We start from the raw sequence: 21290 nt of genomic DNA on the forward strand, positions 1-21290 counted from the left end.
ATTTACAGTCACGTAAAATAGGCATACAGTTTAACCATTGACTAAGTACTGTGAGTACATTAATCAATGGTTTAGGTTTACAGAAAAAAGAAAAGCTTTTTTCTCATTTTCCCCAATCACCCGGTACAATCGATATATACATTCGATATTTATGACGTCAGAATAAGGTTTCTGTACATGTGAACTTGTGCTCTCTGTTCTTGTTTTTTTGTAGCCGCGTAGCGTGTTCGCCGTGTTGCGGTTCCGTCTAGGTCTCTCGTCTCTCGGTCTCTGGTATTTGTGTTGTATAGTAAGTTTTACGTTGTCAAAATTTTATCGAAATTTGTTTTATGATAAATTTTGTTCCTGAATACAGAAGAGGTTATTAGTTCAACGACGTCAACCATCAATTTAATTGCTTTGTGTCTGATTTTTAGGCCTTGATTGGTTAGGTTATGAAGACTGAGAAGTCCTTCAGTTAATCCTACTTGCCTAGGCTACTAAGATGGTTGAATTATTTTAGATGACTCACATTCTTAAAGTTAATACTAGCTAATGAAGAAGTTAAGAACATAGGTTCATATTATGGGAATATCTTTCTTGTTAGGCCTAGGTACTCAGTTGTAGTCCCTCATAAGTCTTTTGTAAAACAGTGGCTTAGACCTAGGCTAGGCCTATTTAATTTATGTTTTATTAGAGCCTTCTTGCATTAACTTAGGCCTAGGCTTTATCAGATGGGCTAACATTAAACATTGATCATCTATTACTAACACGTTTGCTGTGCCATATTATGACAGTTACCAACTAACCTCTACTCTACGTAGCCTAAGTGCGGACTTATAACTTAACTAGGTCTGAAGGGTTCCAAGTGGAACAGCTTTTAACTCTCGGGTATCGACAACAGAAGGTTTGCATGTGGGTCATTCCACATCAAATCATCCACAAAAAATTCAAATTGTCACCCTCCATCTCAGATTTTAATGAAACTTATATGTTATAATTTTCCTACTAAGATATGAAAATATTCCAAATTTCAACTCTTTATCTCAAACGGTTTTCGATTTATGGCATTTTAAAGTTTTAGAAAAATGGACGTTTTCGTTCTCTCCGAGACTTAAAACGGCGAATAATGTAAAATAAAAAAAAAACTATATCTTAGGCATTTATGGACTAAATAAATCTTATGAAAAAAATCTCTATTATCAAGTTAACTATGCTGAATATAGGGAAAAATATGACATTGCTCTATCTACATTCAATTAATAAATAAAAAAAAAATTTGAATGTTTTCAGACATTTTTTGGGGGGGCGAAAATGGTTTTTCGAAAAAATTAATATCTCCTGAAGGCAGAATGATAATCAAATCAACTTTTTTTTTAAATTTAATCTACACAAAATTATCCATCTGAATAACCAATAAAACTTGTGGCATTTTGATTGCTTCATTTTATAAAATTAATTTTTATATATTTTTCTTTAGCGTATTACAAAAACATAAATTACATTAAAATATTTTACTTAAATAAATGAACTTAACATCATAAAATAAAAAAAAACATGAATAATAACCTATTTACAATTTTTGATAGCCTAATCAAATCAACCATTTATCTAAACAGATTAAGAGTTCTATATAGTTCCTTATTAGTTTATTACAAGTACCTTGATAAAAATGAACGATCTGCCTCATTTTTGTCTTGCATTAATTCCTCTTCTTAAACATTTGTGAATTTTATATTAACTTCCTGTACATCAGTCTCTGGAAAGTAGTAAACTCTTCCTTGGAGCCTTTGGTTGTAGGGGGGTCAACAACACTTAAAATGTTCAGCAACGGGACGAAACAAATGTCGTCTTTTTTATATGGCCAGTGAAATGAAGTAGAGGGTCCAAATGGGTGCATAAATTTAATTTCCACATCACACTCTTCTTCATCTTTAGAAATTACTAATCCAAAAAACCAATGGTTGTCGTAAACACAAGCCACATATGAATTTGTGCAAATTTGTGTCATATTTAGCTGCTCTTCATGCTGAACTTGTTTCCCACCACAGAAATCAAACATCGTACTGTTTTTTTGGTCCGAACTAATTCTTTTGGTAGCTATCACTGTTTCTGATTGAGGGAGAAAACAATGAAAACTACGAGTACCAGGTACGGTTTTGGCTTCCGAAAAACGAGACTCGAGCTGTTGCCTACAAATGGATAAATGTTCTTTTCTCAAAAGGTAAAAGGATATTTTCTCTATCCGAGATTGGCAAAACTCCATTACTCTTTCTACATTGATGATAGGATTAATTGAACCAGTTTGTAAACTTTCCCTTGTTAAAAGGCGTTTTACTGTTCCACCAATCCCATCACAAGGAGATTTGCCGTGGCTTGTTGCAAAAAACGACCAACAACCTTTTATGTTAAAATCTCGTTGGTGGTTACACAGGTTCAAAAAATTCTTGCAGTTCTTATATTGTCCTGCACATCCATCGCTAAAATAGTGCAAACTTTTAACCTGAGGAAACTTTGATTTTAAAAATTCAACAACGATTCGTTGGGTTTGATAAACAAAAGCCACATCATGTTCTAAATCATCCGAGACAACGCAAATATTGGATACAGTTAGATTTGATTCGTCATTGCAAGTATAAATCACAACAGGATGTAATGAACAGCTAGCTTGTGTCCAGTGGAAACCTTGCACTTCATCTTGGATAACATATGAATAGTTTTCACTAAAGTCGATCAGAACAATTGCTTCTTCTGGCTTAAGTGTTAATTTTAACTCTTTTAGATAGTTTGACTGTGACTTAGTGATAAAAAGAATGTGGCAACAGTTTTTCAAGGCTTTTAATTAGGTGATTCAAATACTCTTCAAGTGAAACTGTCAATGTAACCTGTTGAGTACGGTCGGTTGTTACCCATGCACTATATGTCACCTCATCTTCTAGGTCCCAATCTTCAAATTTTTGTTGCAAGACTTGCTTCAGATTTTCACTTGTTGGACAGTTAGAACAGTGCCGAAGCATACAGTCTCTGTTATCCATAGAACAAACTAGGTGTCTCATCAACTCATGGTATGTGTTCTCTATAGCACATGCTTGTAAAAGTAAAATTACATTTTGATGAATTGAACAAACACATACAGCATGGGTGCCTGAGGATCCAGCCAACACACACCACTTAGGACGAAGCATACAAAATTTTGAAAAACCAATTTTTATGGCAGGATATTCAAATTTAAATGCAGCATAGAGTTCATTAAGATTACAAAGTATAAGCCGTTTTTGTTTATGTACATTCTTGGATATGCTTACTTTATCTTTCTTCCCAGGCATTATTCGTGAATATTCATCATTTTGATAGAAACTCACGACCAGATCAACTGTGGCTTGTTCTAGTATTTTTCCTTTTCTTGGCTCTGGCAAAGCAATTATTCCTTTTTCATTTAATAATTCTCTTGCTTTACGAACTGTATATTCACTTACTTTGAATTCTTCAGAAACCTTTTTCCGACTCCATGAAACTGGTGCAAGTGTCAATAGTTGAATTTTTTGACTGCGGGTGATTGGCGTTTCAAGCTTTTCTTTAACTAAATCAACAAGCCTGTCCAAGTCGTCAGCTTTTTGTTGTATGTGTTTTGGTACATGTCCAATATCTTTTTCAGGTGAAAATTCTTGTTCCAAAACTTTACACACTTTTGATTTAATAGTGGAGCAAGCAGAACTCAATTTTCTTTTTGCATAACTTGATTTCATATGAGAAGGAACCGCATGAAATTTAAATGGAGAATATCAACAATATCAACCAAAGATGAATTAATTTCTTCTAATGCTTCTTCCTTACTCAAATCACTTTCAATGTCTAGAAGGTCGTCGGGGAGCTTTTCAACTTCTAAACTAATATCGTCTTCATTTTTGAACATGTAATATTCTTCTCTACAAGAATTGCATATTTTCTGTCCAGGTATTGCTTTTGTCACAACACGAGAAATGTTATTTATCTGATCAGAAAATTCCAAAGACACAGGTCTTAAAGTTTTTGTTATTTTTTTTGTGTGTTTTTGAAATGGGTCAAAACAAAAGGTTTGATATGTTTCAAACTTATTTAAAAAATAAGTTTTGTGATGAGCACAAATATTCACAAATATGTCAGTATTAACACCACTTCTTTGTATGATAAGTCTTTTTTCAATATCACTTAAGGTTTCAATATTTATTATTTTCACTGACTTTGTGTAGCTTTTTTTGTGGCACTCTGTTCCACAGTGCAGCCCTACACTGCAGTCTTCTTCACGTTTTGAATTTAAATTAGACATTAAACCAGTGACTAAATTTTCATTATATACAAAAAGTTGTTCTTAAATTAATTAAAAACTGAATAAAAACTCAAATGAATACACTACTTATATTTTTTTACACAAACCACTAACACTATTCACATTATTAAAAAACTTCTTAAACACTGATGCTCACTCCAGCAAAACTGTTTGGCAACTGACAATGTCAAGGAGGAAGTCGGTTTTGGCTGGGCAGTGAGCAGGTTCAGTCTTGAAAGTCAAACCTTTCATGTTGAGTCCTGCTCACTTGGTGAGTCAGATAGCAAGTGGATATTGACACAACTGCCATAGTACTATCTTTTCATGTCTTCACATGCTTGAATCCCTAAACCAATCCACTAGGTTGTAAATTGTGGTTGCCAATGTAGTAAATAGTAATAAATACAATAAAATCAATAAACAAAAAACAATATGCAAATAATCCTTTTTTATTTAATTAATTTGAATTCTCAAAATTTTGTTTTAACCCTAGCAGTGGCCAATGGTCCCGGCGGGACCATTTCACCGTGCACCCTTAGAATGGCCATGGTCCCTCCGGGACCATTTATGTCCAAACATTTTCTAACGCAAAAAACTAATTGATAATTATATTTAAAGTGAATAATTTTTATACCATTCGAAAGATGACATTCTAAACTTTCATTTTATTATATAAACGAACCTTCTAGCATCAATATGTCAATACAATTGCAATTTAAATTTGAATGAAAATTTCCGCGCGAATCTACTTCCACTTGTAGTGTTGCGCAAGCGCTAAACACATGAAGTTTAGAAAATCATAGCGAGGTTAGTTTTGTTCCTATCTGGATGCGAGTTATACCACTAGATAGCAGAAGAGTTGCTGAATAATTTGGCATAGATTATTTGATCAATACATCGATAGCAAAGAACGTATGATTTTTTGAAAACACGTAATTTTACAAAAATTAACAAATGGCCAATGGTCCCGCCGGGACCATTTCTAAAATCGAAATATATATATAATGGATTATTTATAACTATTCAAATATAATATCCTTTTGTAGTGTAGGAAACGTAGAATAATTTAGTGTTGAGAAATGGCAGCCCTGATCACTGTATAATTTCTGTGTTCTGTCAGCAACAAAAGAAAATTGCCATCTGACCAAGTTACTCTGTTTGTTTTGTGCGGATCAGCTGACTTACGTTTTGAAAGTAAATATTGTTCGGCGAATATCTTGGGATTCATTCTAATTTCGGATTTTGTAGTTATGTAGTGTTTTTTTTTAGTAATGTTTTTGTGTTTTGGGACTAACAGTAATCTTTATGCATGAATATAAGCCTACTGGAAAGTCTAATATCTGAATTTCTTTTTACATAAACGGCAAATCTTTAGTTTTTTTGTATCATAAACGGGTAATCAGGAATTTTTTACTGCCTACAATGTGACATATTTGTATTCCTTAGTTTATAACTTACAAGAATATGTGTACTATATTACTATCACTAGGCCTAATTACCTTACATGAGCTATCTCCGAGTTAGGCCTACTAATTATTCGTCTTACGTGACAAACCTTGCGATTTTTCGTATTTTCTTACATAACACATGTAAATAAAAATATTTTCCCCATGTGTTATACATTTCTATAAAGAGAATTGAATGTACTATAACATTTTTATAATATGTTTGGCCTACAAAAATCTGTACAAAATTTTTTTACAAAAATGTCTTTGAATTTTTTTCTATGTAAACTGTAAATTTTTAGTTTTTTTTATCATAAACGGGTAATCAAAATTTTTTTACTGCCTACAATGTGACATATTTGTATTCCTTAGTTTATAACCTACAAGAATATGTGTACTATATTATTATCACTAATTACCTTAAATGAGTTATCTCCGAGTTACTAATTATTCGTCTTATGCGACAAAATTTGAATTTTCTTCATTTTCTTACATAACATTTGTAAAAAAAAATATTTCCCCCATGTGTTATACATTTCTATGTAGGGAATTGAATTTACTACAAAATGTATATAATGGTTTTGGTCTGAAAATTATACTGTAGTAATAACAAGACTTTACTTTTGAAATTTCAATCAGAATTTTTGAATTTTTTATGATTTTTTTTTATTTTTCAAAAAAGTTACCAACTCAGATTCAATTTTTATTTATATATTCAGATTCTCCTGCTTTTTCTGAATAAAATGAATACAAACATTGATAGGTTGAGTCCATATTTGTAATTTTGACAGATTTTTAAAAAAAGGTCTGCAAAATCGCCAAAATGGGTTGGCCATTCCCCACTTCTAACATTGGCCACTGCTAGGGTTAAGTTTGAAGCAACGGCCTACCGTGGTATCACCTTGGTTAGGTAACTTACAATATTTAATAATTTGATGAAGTTTATTAATAAATATATACATATATATATATATATATATATATATATTATTTAGTTACATTTCTGTGTTTCAAAAATGTTTTAAAACTGATTATATTAGTTTTTAACAAAGTGAACATACTTGAAATCTTATGTTTTAGTATATCTTTTAATACGCTAAAGAAAAATATATAAAAATTAATTTTATAAAATGAAGCAATCAAAATGCCACAAGTTTTATTGGTTATTCAGATGGATCATTTTGTGTAGATTAAATTAAAAAAAAAATTGATTTGATTATCATTCTGCCTTTAGGAGATATTAATTTTTTCGAAAAACCATTTTCGCCCCCCAAAAAAATGGTTGAAAACATTCAAATTTTTTTTTTAATTTATTAATTGAATGTAGATAGAGCAATTCCATATTTTTCCCTATATTCAGCATAGTTAACTTGATAATACAGATTTTTTTCATAAGATTTAATCCATAAATGCCTAAGATATATATTTTTTTTAATTTTACAATATCCGCCGTTCTAAGTCTCGGAGAGAGCGAAAACGTCCATTTTTCCAAAAGTTTAAAATGCTATAAATCAAAAACCGTTTAAGATAAAGAGTTGAAATTTGGAATATTTTCATATCTTAGTAGGAAGATCATAACCTTAGAAATGTAACTAAATAATATATATATATATATATATATGTATATATTTATTAATAAACTTCATCAAATTATTAAATATTGTAAGTTACCTAACCAAGGTGATACCACGGTAGGCCGTTGCTTCAAACTTAACCCTAGCAGTGGCCAATGTTAGTCATAATCTTATAGTTGAATAGATACAACTTCCGTATCGGAGAGGTGTGGAGGGGTAGCGAGCAGTGGGGAGACTGCCGTTGCGATGTTGCCGCGTTGTTAGTCGCAGTGAGCGGGAACTGCAACTTCCTCAATCCTCACAGACACACAATATGCGCGCCAGTGCCAGCTTACAACAACGCACACAGCGTTACACTGAGTGCTGTGCTGTAATTTCGTGTTATCTGTTGATAGTTAGAGAACATCTGCTGATAGGGAAGTGTTGTAAACAGAACAGCTTAGAAGTACAGAAACATTTGTTCCAAAATAAATGATTCCCTATGTTTGGAACGCTTTATTTACTGACTTCTGGTGGGAAACGACATTTCTGTTGTAAACCCAAAATATACTGTGAAATACACATGTAATGACTATTCCAACATCAAAAAGTTTTTTTTCTAGCTTAGGGGACTTCTAAACTCTCGCGGACAGTATACTTTACTCGAAGTAGTCACTGTCATAACACTGGAGGAACTGCACATGTGCGTGCGGGCGTGGAGATGCAGTGCGATATGGCAACAGCGCCTGTTGCTATGGAAACCGCGTCAGGCTCTCCTTGCTCTTATTGGTCAGGTAGTCAACCTGGCAGTTCTCCCTCTTACTCGAACGTCAGATCGCCCCACCACGCCGATACGGAAGTTGTATCTATTCAAGTATAGTAGGAATCATAAAGTTTCATCAAAATCTGAGATGGTGGGTGACATGGCCTGGATGATTTGATGTGGAATGACCCATGTTGACTAAAACTTTTGCCTCCTTGTAGGCCTATGCCTTAAGCAACTATATTAAAGCTAGGTTCAACCGGGGCTAATATGAACACACCAAAATATTGGGGCTAATATGAACAATGACTTAAAAAGTCCTTTATCTGGGATTTTTAATCATGAAAAAAAATATAATTAGAAAGGAAATTTATTGTATTTTTTGTGTCCATAATGAGAAAACTTCAAATTTGACTTTTAGGTACTTTAAAAAAATACTTTGTTAAAACACTCTTTTTCCGCCCAAAAAACTTTTCCGCGCAAAGTGAAAACTTTTGTTATAACAATTTTTACATTGGTTGTAGGAATAATCTTAAGCCTGAATTTTGTTAAATAAGAATTGGGGATTATTTTTCTTTTCCCAAAGTTAAAATATATTAATAACAGCCAAAGTTATAAGCTTTCAAAGTTGGGGGGCTAATGTGAACAGTGAATGGGGGCTATTGTGAACAGTACCACCTTCCGCTATGTCGCTACAGTGTTAAAAACACTGGCTGACGGGGAGATCGAAGTGATGGGATTTAAATCCTGTGATGAGAAAAAAAAATCATTCCTGAAAAAAGAAGATGATATATTTATTGTTTCTACCACTGACATTTTGGGAAACTTCCAGCCCCTAATGTATGTGGAACCAGTGATAGACATAAGTATGTCTTCGACAAAATTGTCGAAGTTTTTGAGGCTTAAGTTCCTCAATAAACTTCTTTGAAGGCCTTACAGTGATAAAACAGTTTTAATTTTACAAAGACAACAGTTAAGGTGTTGAATAGGCCTAGCCCACATTTTTATATTTACCTAATAGGCCTAAAAGTGCAATAAACTGTCATTTGCCTAAACGAACAATTTGCATTGTCTTAAATTAGACTATTGTTTTTTTAAGTGCTTTAAACAATTTGTATGTGGAAGTAATTTTTAATAAATACTCAGGTATGTTGACAGATAATTTTTTTCTTGTTTATATCTTATTATTAGCCCTGTATAATATTTATAAATGGTTTTAAAAAAAAGGGTTACCGTAGGGCGACCTGCGGCTCTCCAAAGATACCTTCATATCTCAAAAACTATTTAAGATAAAATATTGAGACTTATTGCAACTGGTAGACTAGACCCTAGGCTTGTTCACAACAGCCCCCACATATGCCTAGTGTTGTAAATAACAGAGTTATTAAGAGTGTTCACATTAGCCCCATGGGCTGTTCACATTAGCCCCTTTTAGTAGGGCTAATGTGAACAGTGGTTTTTAATTTTTTTTTTTTATAATGGTTACATTTATGGTTTTTGTTAGTAAATAAATAGATTCAGCTAAAAGAGCTGTATACACTACTATTTTTTCTTTTCTTCTGTCATTTACCATTTTTGAGTTAATGTCAAAAGTTTACTTTTTTTGTTCATATTAGCCCCGGTTGACCCTATATTATTTGTTTTCCCTAAAAGCGCTTTTAACTCTCGTTTAACCATTTCTGTATTCAGTTAACTTTGAATCTTATTGCACTTCAAACTCCCTATGCAACATAAGTAGGACTAAGTTAACTACCTGTTAGAGCCTTAATGCTCTTAATTAAGTAGCCCATGTATTTGTTAATGCAAACGAGTTTTATTTGCCAGATTGTCTCTCATCCTGATGTAGAAACAGCTGATAGTTAAAATCAAGAATAAGTTGTATAAAAAAAAATTAAAACTTAATTACCGGTATCGCTATTGTGTATGTCTTAGTTTTATTTTTCAAAAACAAAGTAAATTTTTAGTATGTAGGGCCTAGGTAAAAAGCTAACTTAATGATAAAAGGATAAATAACTTAGGCCTACATACATCTAATAGGCCTAGGCTATGTCTTTTACTACCTACTCATAGTATTCAACTGACCTTAACACTGCATTTGAACTCTACTCTTGTAAATAAAAATAGTTTGATTGCAAGTTAAGTAAAAATAGTATATCAAGCTCCATGATAAAAGAAAAGGTACCGTACATATATGATTGCAACAAAAATTTTATTTAGAAGAGGGTCAAGGGGGGGTACAAATTCTATTGTACAACTAAAATATATGTAGGCTACAATATTTTTATCTAGACATAGTAACCATTAAAAACACCTTTCATCTTCAGTAATATTTTTATAACAACAGTTGTATTGACACTTGGTTCTTCAAACTTGGCTGGCTTTAATTCCTTATTCGGTATAATTTTCCCCTCTTCATTAACATATTCTTGTCCTGATTGGTGACATTTTTTCCTGATATTTATTTTCCAAGTTTCAGACCTAAGTAATCGTTTGTGTGTTGATTTTAGTTGGGCAAAGGTTGCATTATTAATTTCTTCATTTGGCTCTTCTATCGAATTTGTTCTTAAAAACTGTTTATTCATTTTGGAAGTTTTTCTCAATAATTGGATTGTCCTTCACAGGCTTAACTGCATCTAAAGCCATCATTTGCTCAACAAAATTTTCCCCAACTTCATATTCTGCTCTATGCCTACAATGATCAAGAATATGGTCTAACTTATGTTGCTGTTGTTCCTTTACTCAATGTCAGTAGTTAACAATAGGCCTACTTTGTTTTGGACACAGTTAATTATTTGGCTGTCCTCCACAAGCTCCATTGTATCAAAAATAATTTGATCCGCTCCTTTTTCTCCAACTTCATCAGTTCTTCCATTCATTGCAGAATCATCATTGCTTTCAACATACTCAATAATGCTAACATTGTCCACTTCTGTCATCATGAGATATGGGAAATCACTTCCCACTTGAAGCGTTCAGTGGGCAGGGATGTTTGGAGCAGCGTCACTGAAACAAACTGTACATTATTACAATTTTACCTTAGCTTGCTTACCTCCTTGGCCACTCAAACCTAAGAAGGTTTTTGGCCTCGTCTACAAGTTGACTTCACTGCTGCCAGTCTGCCGCTGAGTCCTGGGAGGCACCCTTTGGTGTAGATCCCTCTGTACTTGTTCTCTCCATCGCAACTTTGGTCTTCCTAAAGGTCGAGTGCCTTGTGGTTGTCCATTTGAGATGATTTTAAGTAAGCTATATTTTTCTCTTCTTTCCACATGACCTAACCCATCTTAACACTTTGACTGAAACGTGGGTGGCACTTACGTAAATAGAAACATACGGTCAAAACATAATACAACATAAAACATACAACATACCGGTACATCAAACATCATTCGAATCCCAAAATGTACTTGCCTGAACTTGTCTTTTACATACAGTTACAGTCTATGAACACTCTACAGCTCATTTGAAAAAAGAAAGCTATTAGCCTACATAAACAACTGCCTACAAATCACAAAACATAACACAACGTAAAATATCAAGCAGAATATAAAAATTGACTTGTCCAAACTTGTCTTTTACACACAGTCACAGTCTAGGCACAATTTACGGCTTTTGTGAAAAAAGAAAGCTATTACATAAACAACTGCCTACAAATCACAAAACATAACACAACATAAAACGTACAACATACATAAATCATCAAACAAATCATAAGAATGTACTTGCCTGAACTTTAACTATTTTTGCCTGAAATCTTTTCAATCAGGAGTGTGCTCCTGATAGACTGTGGTCTATGCACACTTTGCGGCTACATTCCAGACATATTGGTTCTGTGCACCGGATGCAGCAGTAGGTTAGTCTTCCTCTCCTTTACCGAGGGGCACTTGCTGCACATTTTTCTCTTCGGCGTCTTGTCACCAGGCTCTCCTTTGCTTGTTACTTGTTACTTGTGGACTTGCTCCCCCAAGCATCTTTGTGATGTCATCTCTTACAGCACGAGGCAGGTTTGAAATTTCTAGGCGGCGCTTCATATGGGGCTCAATAAGTTTCTGAGCCAGTTCTTTCAGAACATTGTGTAATAGTTGTAATGACTTGTGAGTCTCTGTAGCTAAGGTACAATATAAAATGAGTTCACACAGCAAACGTTTAGGAGTCAATAGAATACTGCCATAGGCCACTGTCGGGTTCGCCTGTTTGATCCATAGATGGCACACAGTGGCAGCGATTGGGCTTGAGACGGGGGGGGGGGGTTCTATTTTATAATTTTGATAAATATTCCTTATGAAAGTGGGGGGGGGGCAACTTCCCCCCCCCCCTGGCCCCCCTAAACGCCGCCTCTGATGGCACATTTCTTGTCCAACAGGTCTACACCACGCTTTGTTCTGTTATAAAAAGTGATTACCTCAGGCATCTTCTTTTCCTCATCTGTTTCCTTTCCTTCGTGCATACTTGAGATTAGCACGACCGACCTGTTTTGTTTTGGAATATAAGATACAGTCTAACCTTGATATAACGAACCTCGATATAACGAATTCCTTGATATAACGAATATTTTTTAATCCCCTAGAACTCTCCATAAGACACAATGTATATTTTACCTCTACATAACGAACAAACCATAACAACGACCTTGATTTAACGAATTTTTTGCGATTTTGGCTAAAATAAGACACCTCAATATAACGAATTTATCATTGTCAGAACCTCTACATTGCGAATTTAACCTCTGCATAACGAATTGTCTACGTATTTCCCTCGATATAACAAATCCCCCACCCAATTATTGTTTTGGGAAAATCTGTTTCTTTGTCAAATGAAATGGAAAGGTCACGTCATCGCTTGCGCTAACATTCGTCTGCTCCGTTTTACATCTTTGTCTGCTGTCGCTGCGCGCGCTATGTTGCAACTGAGAACTGATTTCATTCACTGAGGACTGATGACGACGTAATTTTTAGTAAGCTGTGATTGGGCGATATGGGATAACTATGGTGAATTGTACAATTTTTGGATAAAGAGAAACCTAAGAAAGAATATGAAAACAAAACCAAGGAGAAAGAATAGCAACATCGTTATTTTAACATTCCTTTTACGAGTGTTTTTATCATCCTTAAGTTGGCTATGATTATAGACTTTTATAATGACTTATCTAATAATTTATTGTTTTCAATACGATTTGTTTCAACTAGCAACACCAATGCTATAGTTAATGATTATTATTGACATTCCTCTGTTGTGATAAATTAGTACTGTACTGTAAGTAGCCTACCGGCCTATCACGAGCAGTAGCTTACAAAACTTACTACTGTTTTATTTTGTTCCTTACATGGTTTATGACTACGCAATACAGTGTTTGGCTAGGTTTTAGGAGGGTTAGAACAAGCTGTGATTTTAAACTTGCAGCTTTTAACCTGTACCAAGGTCAATGCCATTGTCATGATTGCGCAATATTCAAGATCCCTCCCCTTTATTATGCCGGATAATTTAGGTTCTACTGTACGATGTAAACACTGTACTGTAAAGTATTGTAGCCTATGCTACTTTATTTGTATTTTAATGAGGTAAAATCCCGACCTATATTGACCGACGCTGGTTCTGAACCTCGACTTAGCGAAATTCCTGCAAACCTAACCTCTATATAACGAACCTCGTTTTAACGAAATCCTTGATATAACGAATATTCAGTTCGGTCCCTTCAGATTCGTTATACTGAGGTTGGACTGTACCATAGTTAGGTTGTTGAAGGCGAAAAGTAAGACGATCCCACTGGTCGCTCAGGGCTTGCTAAAAGCTCCATGGGAATCACCAGTTTATCCTTTCGTAAGGTGCCAAACATGGTCATACCCATTTTGTTTGTCAACACATCAACTGACTCGATAGATGTAAAGTAGTTGTCGCTGGTCACATTCCTGTTAGTATGTTCCACGGGTTTGCAGAGACGAACGACTGTTTTAGTTGGCTTTTGCAACTGCAATTCTGTAAGAGTAAGACCAATGCCGTCTGAGTCTTTTCCAGTGTATATGTAGGCATTGTACAAATATGACGTTCTGGAATCACACAAACACTGGACTTTGATTCCATATTTGTTGTCCTTTTTTGGCATGTACACCTTGAAGTCACTTCTTCCACGGAAGGGAACCAACATTTCATCTATTGTCAAGTATTCACTCAAGCAATATACTTTCTGTCTCAATAAACTTTTCAAAAATCTCACTCACTGCTGCTGCCTTATTTGATTGTTTGCACTGTGCTCTTGTTGTATTGTTTGCGCTGTGCTCTTGTTGTAGGGTCGTCGAATCTCAAACACGCTGTCAAAACTTCATAACGCTTATAAGCCATAAGACATTGTGCACGTAAAGAAAGGACGATTGGTTACGTCTTTTGAGAGTAAAGAAGTCCCATGGTTGGTTTTCGGGATGCTGGCAAGTCTAGTTGTGAGCCAAGATATGCATTAATTTTTACACTTATCTGTAGCACGGTAATTTGACTTACTTGTTGTTGCCCCCAAAGTAGATCTGACTGCTGCCAGTTTTTGATTTGTAAAATTTACAACTGAGTTGAGCATACTTTCATCAAATAAAAAATTCCATACCTGCTGGTACTCGAGCTGGTCCTTTTAGGCCTGGTAGATGTCTCCTAATGATGTTCCGCGCAGGTATCCGCACATTTTGTGGTCTTGGTTAAGTAGTATGGAGGCCCAAACTCCTTTTCCTTCAACCGTCTGTAAACATAATCAGGCAGTGCAGGTGCTTGTGGAACGTTTTCATCAGATTCCATAGCTTGAAGATCAAGAAAGGGCATCATCTTCAATTACTGTATCTTCACTACTACTACTTTCATGATCTCTTGGTAGAACAAAATCTGGGTCATCGTCAGAATCGTCTATTTCTTCACATGAGCATTCATTTTCCGACACGTCGTCATAAAGCATTCTATTTATGCGAGTGTCAAAGTCAGTCATGAGCATTGACTCTCTTCTAGGTTGATTGTCTTTCCATCGCTTAAACTTTTCCAGCATAAAAAAACAGTTAAATAATAAATTGTAATTGATAAAAAAATATATATAACAGTTCAACAATCCACTAATTGAAATATCCGGTACTTGAGACCGGCAGCGCGATATACGTTACTCAAAAGATCCGGCACGTTTTCAAAATTGTAGGGATGGTCAAGTCTCGAAATTTCGGGAAATTTTCGGGAAATTTTAAATCTCGTTACACGAGACGAGATTTCTTTTTGGCCGAGATTTTTATCGAGACGAGAATAAAAAAAAAAAAAAAAAAAAATTAAAAACACCTGCAGAAAGTCCAATGCAATACCCGCAATACAGGAGCGTGTTGTAGTTGCGTTTCCTTTGCGAAGGCGTTCTTATTTAATTAATTCTATAAATGTAAATATTACTTTAATTATTTTAATAATATTACTTTAATAACATTTGAGAAGTTTTGTTAAGTGTAAGCAGTGTGAGCAATGTTTTATTACTATTTTAAAAATTCAAAACAAGTAACTATTTTATAAAAATTAATATTGCTTTTATTTTATGATTTATTTTATTTTAGGATAAGTTGAACTATATCCTAACTGATATCACTATGTTTCCTAATCGTAGGCATTTTTAATAAGTTAGGCGTGATTAATAAAAAAATGTTATGCTGATGTTTTTTAATAAAAGATTGTAAATATTCTTGACTATTATCATTATTTTTGTATTTAAACAGTCATCTAACAATGTTACAAAATCAGGTAAAAATTTTAAACGTGCATTTCCCGTTGTGTATGAGAAGGGAAATCCCGTCTCGATCTCGTCTCGAAATTTTATGAGAAATAAAAAATCTCGTCTCGTCTCGTCTCGAACTAGAAAATTCAATCTCGTCCATCCCTACAAAATTGTGACATTCACTCAATGACCGCTGATGGGTGGGGTAGGGAGAAGACGAGGAGGGGCAAATTACTGAGGGGTAGGGGTACACACGTCCAGTAGTTTTGCCACTAGTACAGAAAAATCAATTTTCCCTCCGGTCTCACAGGCCGGTGTTTTGGTTAAAGTGTTAATCTCCTACATTTTACTGTTTCCACAATGTCAGGATCTTTATACAATTCTCGGAGCTCACGGTTTTTTGTTATTCTCAACATACAATCTTCATTTAACGGTCTAAAAATCTTCCTTAATATTTTATTTTCAAAAACTAAGTTTATTCTCCATTTTCTTTGTTAATGTCCATGTTTCAGAGTAATATAAAAGGAGTAGTTGAACTATTGTTCTGTATAATCTTAATTTTGTGTTTTTAGAGAAGATTGTTGAATTCAAGATTTTTGATAAACTCCAGAAACATTAAGTAGCAGCAATCAATCTCTTTTCTAGTTCTTATCACCTCTTGTTTTTACGATTAACTGAGACTCCTAGGTATTCAAAATCGGATATTGTTTCAAAAGTGAAGTTGTTGACCCTCATTGGTTTGTCTTTTTCAATTTGGATTTTTCCAACTTTCAGGTATTTGGACTTTTCTTCACTTACTTAAACCCTTCCCGGACGGGCAAAATTGTGACATAGAACGGAAAAAAATTATAGGAAAAAATAAAAACTAATTTTCTTTATTTGTGTTTTGTTTTACAAGTATACATAGAATAAACACAATGGAACACTTCATACTGTCAAAATAAATTTTTACTAGTTTTTAACTATGCGGATATATCCGCTACCCGTCCACAGATGAGTGGATAAGCAGCGGATCTGATATGACCATGACAACGTTAGGCAACAAATAAAGAACAATATATAAACAATAAATAAAGACAACGTAGTGTTGAGCGCTAAAAGTCGAGAGGGGAGCGTAGGAGAGGTGGGTGGTGCGCGGGTGAGGGAAAGACGCGGGAGAGAGCAGGAAAGTGGCGCCTTGGTACCGCGATAGATCTGGTTACTGCTCAAGCACCTGCCAGTCTGTCTGAAGCGAAGGCGGATATATCCGCTTCCCGTCCGGAACTTCAAAAACCATAAGCGGATATATTCGCCACCCGTCCTTTATCGCTTAAGACTTAGGCAGATATATCCGTCACCAGTCCGGGAAGGGTGAAGTCCAATCTTGCTTGCTTCCTTTATAATAATTTCATTGAGTTTTACAAGGTCTTCTCTTGATTCTGCGACTAATGCAACATCACCCTCAAAGCAAATGTATTAATTTTTGATCTGAGGTTTACTTTTGATCTGTACTTCTTGAGTTTCTATAAATAATAAAATGTTGAAATTATTTGAAACAAAACCAACATTGATATTTACCTTCATTTTCTTTTTGATAACTTTTTTGCCTCCCATTGTAGCCTCTTCACTTCTTTGTATACCTCCTTCTGTCTCTTTAATTCTTCTTTCTTTTGAAGGTCCTCTTTACCTTGATTTGACATAATCACCGCCAGGATTCTCTCTTTCAGCTTTCGATTTTGTTTGCTGATTTACATTTTCCTGACCGAAACAAAATCCTCATAAATGGAGAAGAAATGTTGTCACTTTTTAAGGTGTTTTGGGTTGGAGAAGGTCTTGGTGTAGATTCAACTGGAGTATTTTCATATACAACCATTTGTATCAATGCTTCCCTTGTCAAGTCGACGTCGAACATCATCTCTTAAAAATCAAATTCAATCTATTTTGAACCTAATGAGTCCAGTTTGCTGATTAGATCACCTAATGGAGCGTCGATGACGTCGATACTACTGAAAACATCGTCTACATAAAGTATTAGCTCTTTCGCAACTGTCCTCTCAATCTCACTAACATTGACATCTTCATACACCACAATCCTGCCATCTGCTCATCTGCATCACTTAACATTGCTATCTTGACCGCTCCTTTTAGCTTCTTGAGTTCGGAGTCTGCATTCATCTTTAGCCAAAAGAGGGATAAGTCCTCTCCATTAAGATTTTCAGGTGAATTGCAGAATCTTCTGACCTTTGCCAGCTCTATCCTGGATTCAAGAAAATTTAAGAAAGACTGCAGCTTTTCAATTTTAGTACTCTGCTTTTCTTTTGGTGCAGTTTCCTTTTGGCTTCTAATCAACTTCTCTGACTTGATCTCTGAGGAGTTCAAGTTGGCCAATCCTGTTGATCTAAATCCACTAATTCTTGCGTTTTTCTCTATTTCATCATTAACAGTTTAAGTACAGGAAAAAATTCATTCCGCCATATTTTCCTGGCATCATCAGCTATTCTCCAATCATGAACTTTTTTCTTTCAGATTACTTTTAAGGGGTGGAACACGGCAACATCCATGGGTTGCAAAACGAGTGTAGAATTTGGATATAGAAAAACTAATTCTATTAGGTTTTTCTGGCAAAATTGAGAGAGATGGTACTTCAGATGGGAGGAGTGGCTGTCAATTAACAAGACCACAGGAAGTTCTATATTTGAGAGACAAGCCATGGGCAGAATATGTTTGTAATAAATTCATAAACCGTCTCCTACATCATCCAGCCCGACTCTAATTTCCCAATTCCTCATCCATCTGGGCAACTACTAATAATGGGCACCTTTCGTATGGATACCACCATTGATGGAGCAACATCCCCGGCAGCGTTGCAGGTCATTCATACAGTTAGACATTTTTTTTTTCTTTTCCAGTAATGTGATGTACCTGCCTTTCTCCCCTTCTGGCCAGCACCTGCTTGCCCTTGGGACATAAGAAGAATGCTGTCTCATCTGTGTTAAAGACTCTTAAACAAATCCAACAATTCATTGTCAGCCATGTAGTTTCTCACTTCATTGCACCACCCTTTGATCTGTCCCTCAGTTACGTTGGCTCTGATGTTGTTAGGGGTGGCTTACTCGTTGGGTTGGTTCATAGTGTTTTTTAGGAACAGAGAGAACCATTTGTCCCCTAGTATACAGTCATGAAATGGGTTCTCCCTGTTTAGATCTTTAACCATTTTACATACTGAGGACAAAAGTTGATCTTTGGATATGGGGAATCCTGATTTTGCTACTAATAAGTTAGCCCAATTAACAAGGGGTTCTTCTTAGTCCCGGCTCAAAACCGATGGACTCCCGATGGACTAAACCTTTTGTAATATTCTTGTGGGTGAAAGCAATGTCAAGTGAAACGAGTCCTGCTAGGAATCAAAATAAAAATTTTCTCTCTTTGGTTTCTAATAAGCTAGTTATTTTGCACAATTGATAATTGACGCTAAATAGTCCCATCCCAAGACGGAAATGTCTAGTGGTTGTAGACAGTGGCTGATTGTCCATGATTAGGAGGATAGGTAGTTCTTTTGAACATTGTGTATATTTAACTAAAAAATGTTCCAAAAATTAAAAAAAAATAATCCTCTAGTTAGCCATCCAAATGTAGGAGAGTTCGTAAGACCCAAACTACCAGCTACAGATCCGACCATTAGAGAATCGTGCATCCTAGCAGGAGGAAAAATGAACACTGATGGCACAATGTTACCTGCTTATTCATCATTCATTATTCATTGACTTCTAACACAACTCCTATCTTTTGTTCTTATCTTTGAACCATGTTGTTTTCATACTCTGTTGATGAAGTTTATTGATTCCTATTAATTCATCGTAGTTGAGACAGGCTAATTTGATCAACATCATTATGCCGGTTTCGTCTGCTGCAATTGTGGCGGCAGGCACGTGTAACAACCCAAAATAATCCCAGCAGATGTTTTGGTCATGTGTTTTATTGAATTTCTGAATTAAACTCTTACGATGTACATTGTAAAAATCATCAAAATAAAATATACGAAAGTATCATATGCTGTTCTACAAAACCTTAAAATCTTTTTACCTTAATATGTTGAACAGCAAAGTCAGCAGACAACAGGAGCAAACTGTGACCTGGACAACTTCCCAACGACAACTAAAATGTAAACTGTCCAATATCGATTCACATCGTATTTGGCAGTTATAGCCATTCTAGCAGCCAGTACTTGATGCAAAACTAAGTAGCCTATATTGTATGAAAGTCTTAGTATAATGATTTTAATTCAGGGCTACCGGAGCTAGTGAGGGGGTGGGTGATTGGGTTGTTTACTCTAAATGCCAGGACACCTACATTTTAATGATTGAAATTCTTAGTTTCAAGCCTTTTGTTTTTGTTGTTGCAGATGATGACAACAAGAAAGAAGCTTGTTTTTCTTATGTTCATATTCACGGTGGCTGCTGCCGTTCCTAAACCTGAAGAGGTTGAAAAGAAGGAAAGGACCGTTGAGAAGGTAGTTTTGAAACAAAATCATTCTTTGTCAGAACAAATTACAACTCATTAACTTGGAATATCCAAGTCAGGCAATACAACATATCTTATAAACTCATGTATCTTATTAACTTATCAATATAGACCTATTTCAAAGAAATGTCATGTTTGCGATGGTTCTTTTTTATGATTGATAAAGGGGTCAGTCACTATGAAATATTCTAATTGTGTAGCCTATGTGTATATAGTCTTCTTAGAATCTTTATCATACTAACATAATCTAGATTAAACTTTTGACAAAGATTTAAGTAGCAACGGATACATTCATTATCTTTTTCATTTTTATTGTTTTCCCAAGAAAATGTTTGCACAGCTAAATTGTTCTTTCAGGATCTAAGTGATAAGAAACATTATGAACATGAGCAACACAATGTGGAGTACGATCACGAGGCGTTCCTTGGTGAAGATGCAAAAACCTTTGATCAGCTTTCTGCTGAAGAAAGTAAACGGAGATTGGGGTAAGTGTTGTGCAGGATCTGTGTTGCTTTTTCGATAGGTTTATGACAAACTGCAAATTATCACAACTGCTGCTTGCATTTCATCTTCTTCACTTACTTCCTTGGGGATTCTGGCCAGAGGGTACATCTCAATGTCATTAACACGTTCGCTGCTGCCCGCCAAATGGCAGGTGTAGCCCCAGTGCGGCGTAGCGTCAAGCAAACCTGTTTAGCTTTCAAATATTTTGGTCTGACAAATAGTAAATGACGTGCGGTGATGTGCTGTGTGAAAACGAGAGTCGACTTAGTTTGCTAGAATACTCACAGATAGCATTGCCTGGAACTAGCCGGTCACATTGTATTGCCAATTGGAGGGTGAAAGACGGAACAACAAGTTGATTTCTAAGCTTGCCAGAAGGGAATTTACAGGGAAATATACTACCAACCTACACCACACTAAAGCACCCATTCCTAGCTAAACTCGGACATAAAAATAACCCTTCTTCCCGGTGTGCTGATATGCAGAAATTGAATGGAATATAGGTGATGCCAGCACTCAACGGTGAGCG

At 35.2% G+C, this 21290-nt stretch overlaps 1 protein-coding gene across 3 annotated transcripts in view; it reads left to right on the plus strand.

Moving 5' to 3' along the window:
- Window positions 1-202: 202 nt before the first annotated feature.
- LOC128986625 (calumenin) overlaps window positions 203-21290 on the plus strand; it is a 33172-nt gene continuing 12084 nt past the window's right edge. Inside the window, exons 1-3 of one of the 3 annotated variants that reach the window (XM_054407082.1) lie at window positions 203-289; window positions 20139-20246; window positions 20615-20742. In XM_054407082.1, the coding sequence (XP_054263057.1) occupies window positions 20139-20246; window positions 20615-20742 (236 nt within the window). In that variant the 5' untranslated portion in view covers window positions 203-289. Of the gene's footprint in view, window positions 290-468; window positions 488-3898; window positions 3934-20138; window positions 20247-20614; window positions 20743-21290 lie in introns of those variants that run through there. The other 2 variants (XM_054407081.1, XM_054407083.1) reach the window with 2 other exon arrangements.

This window comes from Macrosteles quadrilineatus, unplaced genomic scaffold (genome assembly GCF_028750875.1).
Source record: "Macrosteles quadrilineatus isolate MER2022 unplaced genomic scaffold, UCM_ALF_1.0 Scaffold_2__2_contigs__length_208266976, whole genome shotgun sequence".
Taxonomy (NCBI): domain Eukaryota; kingdom Metazoa; phylum Arthropoda; class Insecta; order Hemiptera; family Cicadellidae; genus Macrosteles; species Macrosteles quadrilineatus.